General features: G+C 41.4%; 1 protein-coding gene across 3 annotated transcripts in view; it reads left to right on the forward strand.

Annotated features, from left to right (window-relative positions):
• si:ch1073-59l16.1 (polymeric immunoglobulin receptor) overlaps positions 1-15,412 on the forward strand; it is a 50,372-nt gene that overhangs the window by 26,823 nt on the left and 8,137 nt on the right. For 2 of the 3 annotated variants that reach the window (XR_009654666.1, XM_060920709.1), the window contains exons 3-7: positions 3,213-3,513; positions 3,660-3,748; positions 3,855-3,925; positions 4,051-4,125; positions 8,515-8,558. Coding sequence is in view for 2 of the 3 variants with exons in the window: in XM_060920709.1 (XP_060776692.1) it covers positions 3,213-3,513; positions 3,660-3,748; positions 3,855-3,925; positions 4,051-4,125; positions 8,515-8,535 (557 nt within the window). In the remaining variant the exon portion in view is untranslated. The remainder of the gene's footprint in view (positions 1-3,212; positions 3,514-3,659; positions 3,749-3,854; positions 3,926-4,050; positions 4,126-8,514; positions 8,559-15,412) is intronic. The other variant, XM_060920708.1, reaches the window with a different exon arrangement.

A 15,412-nucleotide genomic window follows, 5' to 3' on the forward strand; every position in this document is an offset into this window, starting at 1 on the left:
TGATGCTTTCCTCATCTGACAGTCTAACACTGCTGGAGCCCATGCTGCTCATGCTGGGTTTTTTAAAAAAGCTGGACAAAGTTTTTTTTTTCCTTTTTCCTCAGGAGGAGGGACAGGCTCTGCTGCTGCACCAGTTGCCATGCCAGCGCTGTCTTCATCTTGTAGAGACTTAGGCCAAGTTTACATTAGACCGTATCTGTCTCGTTTTCTTCGTGGATGCACTGTCCGTTTACATTAAACCGCCTGGAAACGCCGGGAAACAGGAATCCGCCAGGGTCCACATATTCAATCTAGATCGTGTCTGGTCCGGTGCTGTGTAAACATTGAGAATACGCGGATACGCTGTGCTGAGCTCTAGCTGGCGTCGTCATTGGACAACGTCACTGTGACATCCACCTTCCTGATTCGCTGGCGTTGGTCATGTGACGCGACTGCTGAAAAACGGCACGGACTTCTGCCTTGTATCACCTTTCATTAAAAAGAGTATAAAAGTTTGAAAATACTGCAAATACTGATGCAAATACTGCCCATTGTGTAGTTATGATTGTCTTTAGGCTTGCCATCCTTCCACTTGCAAGTGGTAAGTGATATGCGCTGGGATCACACACACAGCGGCTCAGTCCCGAATTACTGCTCGTGCACTTCACTCGCGCGCTCTGTGAGCTGCGCAGGGCCGGAGTGCGCACCCTCCAGAGGGCACTTGCTGTTCAGGGCGGAGTGATTTGGAGCGCAGGATGCCTGCGGAGCCGAGCGTATCCGTGTATTGGTGTTGCTGTGTGCACGCGAATCGTGTATTGGTGTTGCTGTGTGCACACTAATCGTTTTAAAAACGTTAATCTGATGATCCGCTGATACAGTCTAATGTAAACCCCACCTTAATTTCGTCAACTGCTCTGGATATAATCTGTTCCACCTTTTTGTTCTTTATGTATGTTGTTCTGAATCGAGGATCAAGAAGAGATGTGATATCTAGGAGGTCATCAAAGATGGGTTCTGAATATTTCTCATTCAAGTAGGTTAGAACATTTTTCTTTACATCGTTGGTCAGTTGCGTGTCATTCTCCTCTGCAACAAGAATGCTTGTGTTGAAGAGATGGAGCACAGGCTTGAGGTAGGAGACACTGACATAGTGCTCTCCTGACAAGGCATCTGTGAACTCCTGGAGTGGGCTCAACACCTTATTCAAAGACTCCAGCACATCAACATCCTGCCAGCTGAGCACCAAGTGCCTACATTTTCTGTCTTCTTTTAGAACCTGACTAACGGCCCTCTCCTGTTCAAGCATTCTCTCTATCATCTTTTGTCACGACCCCCACCTGGTAGGCGTCTCAGCTGTGAGCATATGCTTTGGCAGGCCCATTTCATCCTGAAGTATCCCCAGGTCCCTCTGTTTCTTCCAGGAGCAGGAGAATTTGGACACAATTTTTTTGCAGACACCTACTGCTCGATGTATGCGATCATCTGTCGTACCTGTCTCTGCAAAAACATCAAACAATTCTATTAGTAAACATTTTTATAAATTTTATAAATCCAAATAATGATTGCAATAGATCAATTTATGGATAGTCTTAAAGGATCTCATTTATACACTCAGATACAAATAATTTCCACAAACCCAGTAAATTACATATCACATTATGTAATGCATAAATGGAAACACTGACTAATAAGAGATGGTTAAAAACAATGGCACAAGTATTTATACCGTTCTTATTAATAGTCTGTTTTACCATTACTTAAAGTATTTAATTTAAGTAACTATTACACACCTATAGCTGTGTGAAGCCTGTGTCCAAAGCACTGCAGCCTTGTCCAATTGTTAATCTTCACAGCCTTCTTGATGTTAGCCCCACTGTCCGTTGTGATGGCCACTTGCCCTGCAAGCCCCCAGGCATCAAGTGCCTCCCGCAAGCCTGCAGCAAGCAATTCACCTGTGTGGTCGTCTGGGAAGTAACTTGTTTGCAAGCAGTAACTCTTCAGTTGCCAGTCTTCGTTTATATAATGAATTGTCAAGCTCAGATAGGGTTTCATTGTGCGACTTGACCACAAATCAGCAGTTGTTGAATAGTGGGGGACTGTAGCCTCCTCTGCCTGTATCTTCCCTCTGTGTTCGTTGTACAATTTGGGGATCGCTATTTCAATAAAATATTTCCGACTTGGAATGTCATATCTCGAATCAAGCGTCTTTATCATGCCCCTGAATCTGACCATCTCAACTGTGCTGATGGGCACCATGTCTTTGGCTATATGAATGGTTATAGACTTTGTAATTTCGATCCATCGCTTGCTTTTTCTGTCGTATGGAGTGCCTTTAGCAAACGCTTCAAAAAGTGATGTCTGACTCGCCTGTCCTTTAGCTTTGTCGGTTTTTCCTGATGGTGTGGAAGATGCCGATTTTAGTTTCATGCATTCTTGGTACTCCAACGCATGTTTGCGGCTTAGGTGGTGCAGCAAATTGCTTGTGTTACCACCACCTCTGGTGACAACTTTAGCTCGACAGCATTTGCAGTAAATGTCTGTTTGGTCCATGTCCGACCTTTTAAATCCGAAGTACCTCCAGACAACAGACACGGCTCCTTTTTTCGGCAAAAGTTCTTCAGGGTCAGCATCTTCTACTTCAATGTCTGGTACAACTTCTGGTACAACTTCTGGTTCAGAACTTCCACTGTCCATTTTCACCACACTCTGTTCCATGCGTGTTTAGCGGTGCAGCAATAAAAAACATCCCCTGTGAAACAATTTACCAGACTTGCGTTCTGGACATGTTTAGGCTATTTAAACCGGTATTGCCAGTATATGAAAAATTCATATCATAACAGAAAAAAAAAAAACGGTTTTCAGTTCGAAATGATTTTGTCTGACGTTTTGAAGAAAGTTTTCATTTATTGATTTTGCAAAAAATAAAAGCGATCTGTTTCTCAAAATCCAGTGAATGTGGATAGAATAAAACAATTATTCTACTCAATCTTGTCGTACATGGCTTGTAGCCAAATCAGCGCTACGTGCCTCGTTGGCTATCAGCTCATGTTCGATTCGATTTCATGGAATAATTGTGAAATAATCTTCTTGTCCTGGGTGATATGTCCACCACTGTAGAGTATTCATATCTCTCTTTTTTTTATTTTCATTTTACTGAAAAAGGCAGCATGTAAGCAAAAACAAATGACAAAAATAATACTTTTTTTTTTTAATCTGGCCTATATTCCCATCAGCTACTCCTGAGCTGTATGTGGATGATCAGATGGTAACTGGATATGAGGGCAGCCATATGGTCATTTTCTGCCATCATCCAACCAAGCAACCAAAAGCATGGTGTAAGATTGGAGATGCATGTGTGAGCACAACTGGAAACATAAGTGGTACCTTGGTTCAGCTCAGCAGTGTGGATGGGGGATTTCGTGTGACTATGAGCAAGCTAACAATGGACAACACCGGATGGTATTGGTGCTCAGCAGGAAATGAACAGATGCCTGTTCACATCACTGTGCGGAGGGATACACATATCTGGGAGCGGTAAAATCCTACTTCTCTGAATCCCTAAAGGGGTTGAACTATACTTTATGGACTTTATGATGTGACTATATTGCACTGTTCTGTGTATAAATACAATGTGTTTGATTATTTCATGATTTTAACCAATTTCTCTTTTTGCTCCACAGCAGAAGCTCATTTGCATGGCTGGTATTTTTGGGATTACTGCTTGCATTAGCTTATATAGCTGTGACTGTATTCCAGCAACATCACCAAAGTAAGTTGTTCCATGAATATTTCCAGTTTACTGAATTTTCACATTGCACAAGGAGTAAAGGTTGTTTGTTCTGCTTCTATAAAATTGCAAAACTTCCTTTTTTTAGCATGTGAAATGTTTTCATTGCCCAAGAGGTCTGAAAATCTGTATGTAAGCATGAAAAAACCAAAACTGCAAGTAAGTATAGCACCAATTTTCCTTCTCAAGTAAAAACAACACCAAAAAAAAGTTTTATATACAAGCAACAATTCTTTTTTTATTAATTTGTCTATGACATATTAATTTACCCTTTCTTCTTTAAGACAACACAACATGAAGATGAGCACATTGATACTCAAGAGTATGAAATTATGTCCAGTCCTGGGCAAGAATTGGAGGTAATACACTCCAACCAAACATGCTTACCATTATGAAAATCTCAGTTTTATCTTTTTCTTTTTATAGTTTGTACTTTTTTATGTTGTGACTAATGAGCATTTAGTTTTTCTGAGTAAAATTATGTATAGTCACAAGAAATATATGAGACATTTTATACCATTTATATCATAGAATTTATACATTATTTATACTTTTGATACATATATATCATCTCATCTCATTATCTCTAGCCGCTTTATCCTGTTCTACAGGGTCGCAGGCAAGCTGGAGCCTATCCCAGCTGACTACGGGCGAAAGGCGGGGTACACCCTGGACAAGTCGCCAGGTCATCACAGGGCTGACACAGACAACCATTCACACTCACATTCACACCTACGGTCAATTTAGAGCCACCAGTTAACCTAACCTGCATGTCTTTGGACTGTGGGGGAAACCGGAGCACCCAGAGGAAACCCATGCAGACACGGGGAGAACATATAGACTCCACACAGAAAGGCCCTCGCCAGCCACAGGGCTCGAACCCGGACCTTCTTACTGTGAGGCAACAGCACTAACCACTACACCACCGTGCTGCCTGTATATATATTCAAGTGGTGAACATATTCACGAGTGAGCGAAGCAATGGAGTGAAAATACAGGTAGTCGTCGACTTACGACTGCATTTGGTTATGACTGACCGGTCGTAAACCGATCTGGTCGTAAGTCGGCCTATGTTAAATGAACGTAAGTATATTGTGATGTGTAATGATATTGTAATCATCTTAAAGTTTTATTTTATCAACATTTTCTTATTTCATTACCTTGGCTCATTATTTGGTTTAAGTCAAACACTGCATACTACACTGCGTACAGTACAATTCGTTTAATACGTGCAAAACAAAAAATACGAAATACAGGTGTGAAAAATAGAAAACATTTTAGTTTGAAACATACCAAAATACAAATGTAAAACATAGCAAAATACAAAATTTAGTGACCGCTGGCATCACTGGTGCTTGGCTGTGGGTCGTCTACGTCATCATCAGCTGTTGCAGCGCTCGGGCTGGCGGGAGGATTTGCTCATTTCATAAACCAGGAGCTGGGGCGGAAACTGTCTGACGGAGTGCGTGAGGGAGCGCGAGAGAGACTGCGCATGTGCCTGGAGCTGGGGTGGAAACTGTTGTACGCGGCGAGAGGCGCTTCCGGGAGCTGGGGCGGAAACTGTAGTACGCTCAACTAGCTCAGCTGGGAAACACTTGCCAGTCATAACCAGACAGTCGTAAAGTCGATCAGTCGTAAGTCGCATAGGTCGTAAGTCGACGACTACTTGTATTTTCAACATGAGAAGATAAACTTCATATCTTCACACTACCATGTAATGTTCCTTATATTACACAGACACATCCACAAAAAAAAAAAAGAATTTTAATTTTGAACCGGTCCACCATTTTGATAACGCGCGTCAAGTCAGCAGGAAAAAACTGGGAGTGACATCATCAGAGTGAAATATCAGGAAATATGTCACTCAGACCCATGATGTATTTTGTTTTTCAACATGAGATGATAAACTTCATATCTTCAAGCCAACATGTGATTTTATTTTTATTATAGTGACACATTCACAAATAAAAAGTACCCAAATTCATCAAAACAATTCATCGATTTCCTCACAAGTGACATATAGAGATTTATGTCACAGTTTTGGTTCTCCGTGTCCTGGATGGAGCTCGTATGAAAAATAAGAGTGGTATATTTCTCAGTAAAACACTCATGTCCATATAACATATATAAAATATAGCGTCCTCTACAATTATTGGCACCACTTGTCAAGATTAGTGGAACAGTTTTGAAAAATCCACCTTTTGGTGAAGTCGCTTTAGGTCACACTGAAAAAATGAGGAAAAACTCAACCTTTAATTGAAATAAATTTATTAAAAAAAAACTAATCTCTCATCAAGGAATAATTTTTTTCAACAAAAACACATGTGCCACTATTATTGGCACCCCTGCAATGAATACTTTGGACGTGCTCCCTTTGCCAGTAAAACTGCACTAAGTCTTTTCCTATCACATTTTATAAGGTTTGAGAGACAGAGTGGGGAATCTGAGACCATTCCTTTTTACATAATCTCTCCACATCATCCAGGGTCCTCGGCCCTCTCTGGTGCCCTCTCCTCTCCAGCTCAGCCCACAGGTTTTCACTGGGGTTCAGGTCAGGGGACTGAGATGGCCAGGGCAGAAGATTGATTCTGTGGACAGTGAACCATTTTTGTGTTGATTTGGAGATATGCTTCAGATCATTGTCCTGCTGGAAGACCCAATGACGAGCCAGTTTTAGTTTCCTGGCAGAGGCAGACAGATTTTGATTTAAAATGTCCTGGTATTTCATGGAGTATGTTTTTATATATATATATATATATATATATATATATATATATATATATATATATATATATATATATATATATACACACACACACACACACACACAGTGGTGCTTGAAAGTTTGTGAACCCTTTAGAATTTTCTATATTTCTGCATAAATATGACCTAAAACATCATCAGACTTTCACACAAGTCCTAAAAATAGATAAAGAGAACTCAGTTAAACAAATTAGACAAAAATATTATACTTGGTCATTTATTTATTGAGGAAAATGATCCAATATTACATATCTGTGAGTGGCAAAAGTATGTGAACCTCTAGGATCAGCAGTTACGTAATTTGAACATGAAATACAAGTCAGGTGTTTTCAATCAATGGAATGACAATCAGGTGTGAGTGGGCACCCTGTTTTATTTAAAGAACAGGGATCTATCAAAGTCTGATCTTCACAACACATGTTTGTGGAAGTGTATCATGGCACGAACAAAGGAGATTTCTGAGGACCTCAGAAAAAGCGTTGTTGATGCTCATCAGGCTGGAAAAGGTTACAAAACCATCTCTAAAGAGTTTGGACTCCACCAATCCACAGTCAGTCAGATTGTGTACAAATGGAGGAAATTCAAGACCATTGTTACCCTCCCCAGGAGTGGTCGACCAACAAAGATCACTCCAAGAGCAAGGAGTGTAATAGTCAGCGAGGTCACAAAGGACCCCAGGGTAACTTCTAAGCAACTGAAGGCCTCTCTCACATTGGCTAATGTTAATGTTCATGAGTCCACCATCAGGAGAACACTGAACAACAATGGTGTGCATGGCAGAGTTGCAAAGAGAAAGCCACTGCTCTCCAAAAAGAACATTGCTGCTTGTCCGCAGTTTGCTAAAGATCACGTGGACAAGCCAGAAGGCTATTGAAAAAATGTTTTGTGGATGGATGAGACCAAAATAGAATTTTTTGGTTTAAATGAGAAGCATTATGTTTGGAGAAAGGAAAACACTGCATTCCAGTATAAGAACCTTATCCCATCTGTGAAACATGGTGGTGGTAGTATCATGGTTTGGGCCTGTTTTGCTGCATCTGGGCCAGGATGGCATGCCATCATTGATGGAACAATGAATTCTGAATTATACCGGCGAATTCTAAAGGAAAATGTCAGGACGTCTGTCCATGAACTGAATCTCAAGAGAAAGTGGGTCATGCAGCAAGACAACGACCCTAACACACAAGTCGTTCTACCAAAGAATGGTTAAAGAAGAATAAAGTTAATGTTTTGGAATGGCCAAGTCAAAGTCCTGACCTTAATCCAATCGAAATGTTGTGGAAGGACCTGAAGCGAGCAGTTCATGTGAGGAAACCCACCAACATCCCAGAGTTGAAGCTGTTCTATACGGAAGAATGGGCTAAAATTCCTCCAAGCCGGTGTGCAGGACTGATCAACAGTTACTGGAAACATTTAGTTGCAGTTATTGCTGCACAAGGGGGTCACACTAGATACTGAAAGCAAAGGTTCACATACTTTTGCCACTCACAGATATGTAATATTGGATCATTTTCCTCAATAAATAAATGACCAAGTATAATATTTTTGTCTCATTTGTTTAACTGGGTTCTCTTTATGTACTTTTAGGGCTTGTGTGAAAATCTGATGACGTTTTAGTTCATATTTATGCAGAAATATAGAAAATTCAAAAGGGTTCACAAACTTTCAAGCACCACTATATGTATGCATATGTGTGTGTGTGTGTGTGTGTGTGTGTGTGTGTGTCTCGCACGCACGCACGCACACAAGGGGTACCAATATTCAGCTTACATCATACATCACATTATTCAAAAGAAAATGGTCATTATTTACAACCTAAACATATAAATTTATGCACTATTTATATTTCTATACTGGGTTTTTAGACTATAATAGTGTATAAATCGTGAAAAATAAATAACAATGTTTTTATTAACTCGCTGGTGTAATATGATGCTGTCAACACAGACATACTCTTATCTAATGTCTTTGTCTACCTCATTCAGGGTTCAGGGGAAGAACCCTGAAGGTAATGAATCACCAAAGACAGGTATACATATTTTTTTTTAATTATTATTTTGTAAATAAAACATGCCACTGAGGTGTGACATATTTTCCCGTATTTTTTCAAGCCATGATTTTGTTGTTTCAATGGAGTGTACTAAGGGGGTAATAAAAAGAGAAAAACAACAGCAATAATAATAATAATAATAATAATAATAATAATAATAATAATGATAATGATGATCAGAAATATAAACTTCATGTGCAGGACATTTTAATTAATGTGGAGTTCATGATAATGATGTGGATTGTTGCATTGCATTTTGAACAAGCTGAAGATTTTATATATATATATAATGCAATGTGGAGGTTTTTCAAAAGCATGAACTAATTTCTTAGCGTCATATGAGATTAGCATATTTCTCCTTTAGCTATGACCTTTGCTATTGATTGTGTGGAGCTCTGATGTTGGAAGTAGCATCAAGGGTTATAGCAGTTGTAGCTTTTCATATCCAGCTTTAAAATGAAATCAGCATTTTTGAGGAGTGAAATTTCAGACAGACAGATTGTAAATCAGTGTTTCCTTTTTTGCTGAATTTAAAAGATGAAACTATCTGTTTGTTTAAAAGTTGTGTTGTTTTGTACTGAGACCGACTTTGCTATTTTTAGAAGCGATTGGCGCCACTCTTCCAGGTTTGGCGTCATAGAGTCATGTGCTCCTGTAATCAAGAGGAAAAATATGTTTGTTTTGACATATTCACAATGTCTGTAGTTCCTCTTTCATTCCCTAGTATCTTGCTAGCTTCCTGGATTTATTGCTTCAGATACTTAGTGTTTAAGATTGCTACTTTGATTAGCACTGCTGTTTTCTGCTCCTAATATTTTCCTTGTGATCATAGTATTTTAATGCTTTATCTCTCATTCATTCTTAACACTAAAATCACAAACTGTATCAGGTTGACTGACTATAAATTACATATAGACACTCGTGAGTTTTTTTATTTTTACTCTTTTAAGTGTTTTATACTATAAAATATTACAGCCAAAAGCGCGACATGGCCAAGCATATTGAGTCAAAGATTCAAAGATTCTTTATTGTCAATTCACTATATATCCAGGACATATAGGAAAATCGAAATGCCGTTTCTCTTTCACCTTACTTGTCAAAAAACAGATAAAGATTACACACACACACAAAAAAAAACATTTTTTATAAATATAGATAATATAGATAAAATTAAGAAAAACAATATATATAAATATACAACCCCGATTCCAAAAAAGTTGGGACAAAGTACAAACTGTAAATAAAAATGGAATGCAATGATGTGGAAGATTCAAAATTCCATATTTTATTCAGAATAGAACATAGATGACATATCAAATGTTTAAATTGAGAAAATGTATCATTTAAAGAGAAAAATTAGGTGATTTTAAATTTCATGACAACAACACATCTCAAAAAAGTTGGGACAAGGCCATGTTTACCACTGTGAGACATCCGCTTTTCTCTTTACAACAGTTTATAAACGTCTGGGGACTGAGGAGACAAGTTGCTCAAGTTTAGGGATAGGAATGTTAACCCATTCTTGTCTAATGTAGGATTCTAGTTGCTCAACTGTCTTAGGTCTTTTTTGTCATATCTTCCGTTTTATGATGCGCCAAATGTTTTCTATGGGTGAAAGATCTGGACTGCAGGCTGGCCAGTTCAGTACCCGGACCCTTCTTCTACGCAGCCATGACGCTGTAATTGATGCAGTATGTGGTTTGGCATTGTCACGTTGGAAAATGCAAGGTCTTCCCTGAAAGAGACGTTGTCTGGATGGGAGCATATGTTGCTCTAGAACCTGAATATACCTTTCAGCATTGATGGTGTCTTTCCAGATGTGTAAGCTGCCCATGCCATACGCACTAATGCAACCCCATACCATCAGAGATGCAGGCTTCTGAACTGAGCGCTGATAACAACTTGGGTCATCCTTCTCCTCTTTAGTCCGAATGACACGGCGTCCCTGATTTCCATAAAGAACTTCAAATTTTGATTCGTCTGACCACAGAACAGTTTTCCACTTTGCCACAGTCCATTTTAAATGAGCCTTGGCCCAGAGAAGATGTCTGGGCTTCTGGATCATGTTTAGATACGGCTTCTTCTTTGAACTATAGAGTTTTAGCTGGCAACGGCGGATGGCACGGTGAATTGTGTTCACAGATAATGTTCTCTGGAAATATTCCTGAGCCCATTTTGTGATTTCCAATACAGAAGCATGCCTGTATGTGATGCAGTGCCGTCTAAAGGCCCGAAGATCACGGGCACCCAGTATGGTTTTCCGGCCTTGACCCTTACGCACAGAGATTCTTCCAGATTCTCTGAATCTTTTGATGATATTTTGCACTGTAGATGATGATATGTTCAAACTCTTTGCAATTTTACACTGTCGAACTCCTTTCTGATATTGCTCCACTATTTGTCGGCACAGAATTAGGGGGATTGGTGATCCTCTTCCCATCTTTACTTCTGAGAGCCGCTGCCACTCCAAGATGCTCTTTTTATACCCAGTCATGTTAATGACCTATTGCCAATTGACCTAATGAGTTTCAATTTGGTCCTCCAGCTGTTCCTTTTTTGTATCTTTAACTTTTCCAGCCTCTTATTGCCCCTGTCCCAACTTTTTTGAGATGTGTTGCTGTCATGAAATTTCAAATGAGCCAATATTTGACATGAAATTTCAAAATGTCTCACTTTTGACATTTGATATGTTGTCTATGTTCTACTGTGAATACAATATCAGTTTTTGAGATTTGTAAATTATTGCATTCCGTTTTTATTTACAATTTGTACTTTGTCCCAACTTTTTTGGAATCAGGGTTGTAGATAATATAGATAAAAATACACTCTAAAATCAAATGATGTACAAAATAGCAGTAGTGCAATACAGTACAATAACGGAGAAGGTGCTAGAAGAGCAGCTTATGAGGTGTATATGACAGTAGTGCAAATGAGTAATAGCAGCAAATACAGCAGTAATGCTAATGTTTGTGGTGTGATGTTCATAATAGATGAGGGATTTTCTTGTGTGAATGAATGTGTTACAGACCAGGGGTAGGGGGTAGGTAGTGGACAGAGTTCAGCATCCTGACAGTCTGGTGGATGAAGCTGTTTAGCAGTCTTGTGGAGTGGGCCCGGAGGCTCCAGTACCTTTTCCCTGAGGGCAGGAGGCTGAAGAGTGAGTGAGAAGGGTGGGAGATGTCACCAGCGATGCTGATGGCTCTGCGGGTGAGATGGGCATGATAGATGTCCGTAAGGGAGGGCTGAGGGGTACTGATGATCTTGCTGGCCGTGTTCACTATGCGTTGCAGAGTCTTCCAGCAGGAGGCACTGCAGCCTCTGTACCACACAGTGATGCAGCCAGTGAGGACACTCTCAATGGTGCCCCTGTAAAATGAGCACATGACGGGGGGTGGGACTCGTGCACTCCTCAGTTTGCGGAGGAAGTAGAAGCGAGTTTAAGCCTTCTTGGCCAGCAATGCAGTGTTGTTGAACCAGGAGAGGTCCTCAGCAATGTGCACCCCAAGGAATTTGGTGCTGCTCACCCTCTCCACTGCAGCACCATCGATGGTCAGAGGGGGATGCTGTGAGTGACCTCTCCTGAAGTTGACTACAATCTCTTTGGTCTTCTCCACATTCAGGAAGAGATTGTTGTCTTTACTCCACTCGACCAGTTGGCTCACCTCATTCCTGTAGTTGGCTTCATCGTTGTTAGTGATGAGGCCCACCACAGTTGTGTCATCCGCAAACTTGATGTGGATAGTGCTGTAGCTTGGTACACAGTCATGGGTCAGCAGGGTGAAGAGCAGCGGGCTGAGAACACACCCTTGTGGGGCCCCTGTGCTCAGCATGATGGTCCTGGAGGAGTTACTGCCTACCCGCACATTCTGTGGCCTCCCTGTAAGAAAGTCCAGCACCCAGTAACAAAGAGAGGTGTTGAGTCCCAAATGTCCATGTTTTTGTATTAGCTGCTGGGGAATGATTGTATTGAATGCCGAACTGTAATCCAAAAACAGCATTCACACATAGGTGTTCTTTGAGTCCAGGTGAGTGAGGGCTGGGTGTAGAGCAGCAGAGATACAGTAGCATCCTCTATGAACCTGTTTGACCTATATGCAAACTGGAGCAGGTCATGAGAGGGAGGGAGAATGGACTTGATGTTCTGCATGACCAGTCACTCAAAGCACTTCATGATGATGGAAATCAGTACTACGGGCCGATAGTCATTATAGTTAGATGGGAGGGGCTTCTTTGGCACTGGTATTATGATTGTAGCTTTGAAACATGTGGGGGCAACAGCTTGGTTCAGGGAGATGTTAAAGATGTCAGCAAGGACATCCCTGAGCTCCATGGCACAGTCCTTCAGAACATGACCAGGTATGTTGTCTGGTCCAGCTGCCTTATGTGGGTTGATCCTGGAGAGGGTCCTCTCCACGTTGGCTGGATCCAGACATACAGCTTGTTCATCTGGCCATTTTGAGCATCCCATTTCAAAACCAAGGGCAATAATATCATTGGCTTGGTTCCCTTTTTTCTGCTTTAACAGCCTCCAATCTTCTGGGAAGATTTTCTACTCGATTTTGGAATGTGGCTGTGGGCATTAATGAGTTCGGGCACTGATGAGCGAAAAGGCCTGGTCTGTGTCCCAGTTCATCCCAAAGATCTCCAGTGGGGTTGAGGTCAGGGCTCTGTGCAGGACACTTGAGTTCTTCCACTCCAAACTTGGCAAACCATGTCTTCATGTAGCTCACTTTTTGCACAAGGGCATTGCCATGCTGGAACAGGTTTGCACCCCTCAGTTCCAGTGAAGGGAAATTGTAATGCTACAGCATATAAAGACATTCTAGACAATTGTGTGCTTCCAGTTTTGTGGCAACAGTTTGGGGAAGAATCACATATGGGTGTGATGGTCAGGTGTTTGCATATTTTTAGGAAAATCTATTTGCAAATAGTAGCCTTCTTGGCAATTTTACATACCCAGAATTGGGCAGCACGGTGGTGTAGTGGTTAGCACGGTCGCCTCACAGCAAGAAGGTTCTGGGTTCGAACCCAGCGGCCAGTGAGGGCCTCTCTGTGTGGAGTTTGCATGTTCTCCCCATATTTGCATGGGTTTCCCCCACAGTCCAAAGACATGTGGTTAGGTTAATATGGGACGGCCTTGGGCTGAGGTGCCCTTGAATGAGGCACCTGACTCCCAACTGCTCCCTGGGTGCTGTTAGCATGGCTGCCCACTGCTCTGGGTATGTGTGTGTGCTCATTGCCCGCATGTGTGTGTTCACTGCTTCAGATGGGTTAAATGCAGAGAGGAAATTTCACAAGTGTGTGATGAATAAAGTTGTTATTTCTTTACCCTTGGTATTCTTATAACCAGCTTCATGAGGAGTCACCTGATATGTTGGTTTTCCAATGGTTTTGAAGAAGTTGTATATGTATGACTTGCATGTGACTTGGATTAGAGTGAGGAAGAGTTGAGCAACAGTCAGCCTCACTCTCTCATCCCGATCTAACTGGGTCCAGGGGCAAGACAGCTGGAGGTAGGTTGGGGTGCAGTGGATGGCCAACAGTGTTCTACGTGTTGCACTGTGCCCCGACCACACTCCACAAATGCTTTGCTGGGTCTGCTTTCCTGCCCGTTGAACCACCAGGTGATGGTCTCCTCCACACAGTCTGCCAAGTCCAGTCTTTGGTCATAACCCTGACCAGGGGGAGCAAGGGGTTGCTAGTGCTTGCTCAAGGCACCACCCCAGGCTAATGGAGGGAAGGAGACGCCGTACTACTCCATTGCATGGCGGTCAAGGATGGCACATTCCCACACCCACAAATGACAAACTATAAGTGCATATCAAATGTTACTTGCTAGTGTGAACATAAGGTTAGTTTATCTAATCTCTCCATCTCTGTTTGAGATATGCAGTTCTTTTTGGAGCAATATTTATTTGTACAATAAAAAACAGAAATTCCAGAATAAGCTTGTTGATATGCTTGATGAACTGTACAATCCTCTGTGCAGTTTGCCAATTCAGTTTTCAGTCATAACCCTGACCAGGGGGAGTGGGGGGTTGCTAGTGCTTGCTCAAGGCACCACCCCAGGCTAGTGGAGGGAAGGAGACACCTAACTACTCCATTACATGGTGGTCAAAGACAGCATATATGGGTGACATTAAAAGAAAAAAGGTGTGGGCTTGTTATGCAGTCTCAGAAAATAAAGCGCATTATTGTATCTTTAGGGGTACAATGGCTTGTCACTGGGGAAGTACCCTCTAAGGTACATGTTTGTACCCTTTATATTTTGCTTGGGACCAAATATGTATCTTTTTGGCCCTAAAAAGGTACACTTAGTTTTCTTGAGTTCTAATAATGAGCCGTAGGGGGTACAATAGTGTAGATTGTACCTTGGGGGACAGAAATAGACTCCTACTGTACCCCTGTTCCTAACAGTGTGCTGTGGCATGCACTGTGTTCATGTTGGTTTTCTTTGGAGTACCAGGTTTCCTCCCATTTCCCAAAAACATTCCAGTAAGTTGACTGGCAACTCTAAATTGCCCTAGTATTGAGGGAGTGTGCAAATATTTGTGCATAGTGCCCTGAGATGAACTGACATGCTATCCAGCATGTATTCCTGCGTCACACCCAGGACCCAGGATAGACTCTTGATCCACTGTGACCCTGAGAGAATCAAGTGGTTATTGATGATTATTTGGGTCCACTTGTTCCCTTAGACAGACACATCACTGCAAATCAATGACACAGGTATACTGACTGATCACTTTGATCATGTGATGAAACATTTCCATCCTGTACTATACAACCCCAATTCCAAAAAAGTTGGGACAAAGTACAAATTGTAAATAAAA

The sequence above is a fragment of the Neoarius graeffei genome, chromosome 5 (genome assembly GCF_027579695.1).
Source record: "Neoarius graeffei isolate fNeoGra1 chromosome 5, fNeoGra1.pri, whole genome shotgun sequence".
NCBI lineage: Eukaryota > Metazoa > Chordata > Actinopteri > Siluriformes > Ariidae > Neoarius > Neoarius graeffei.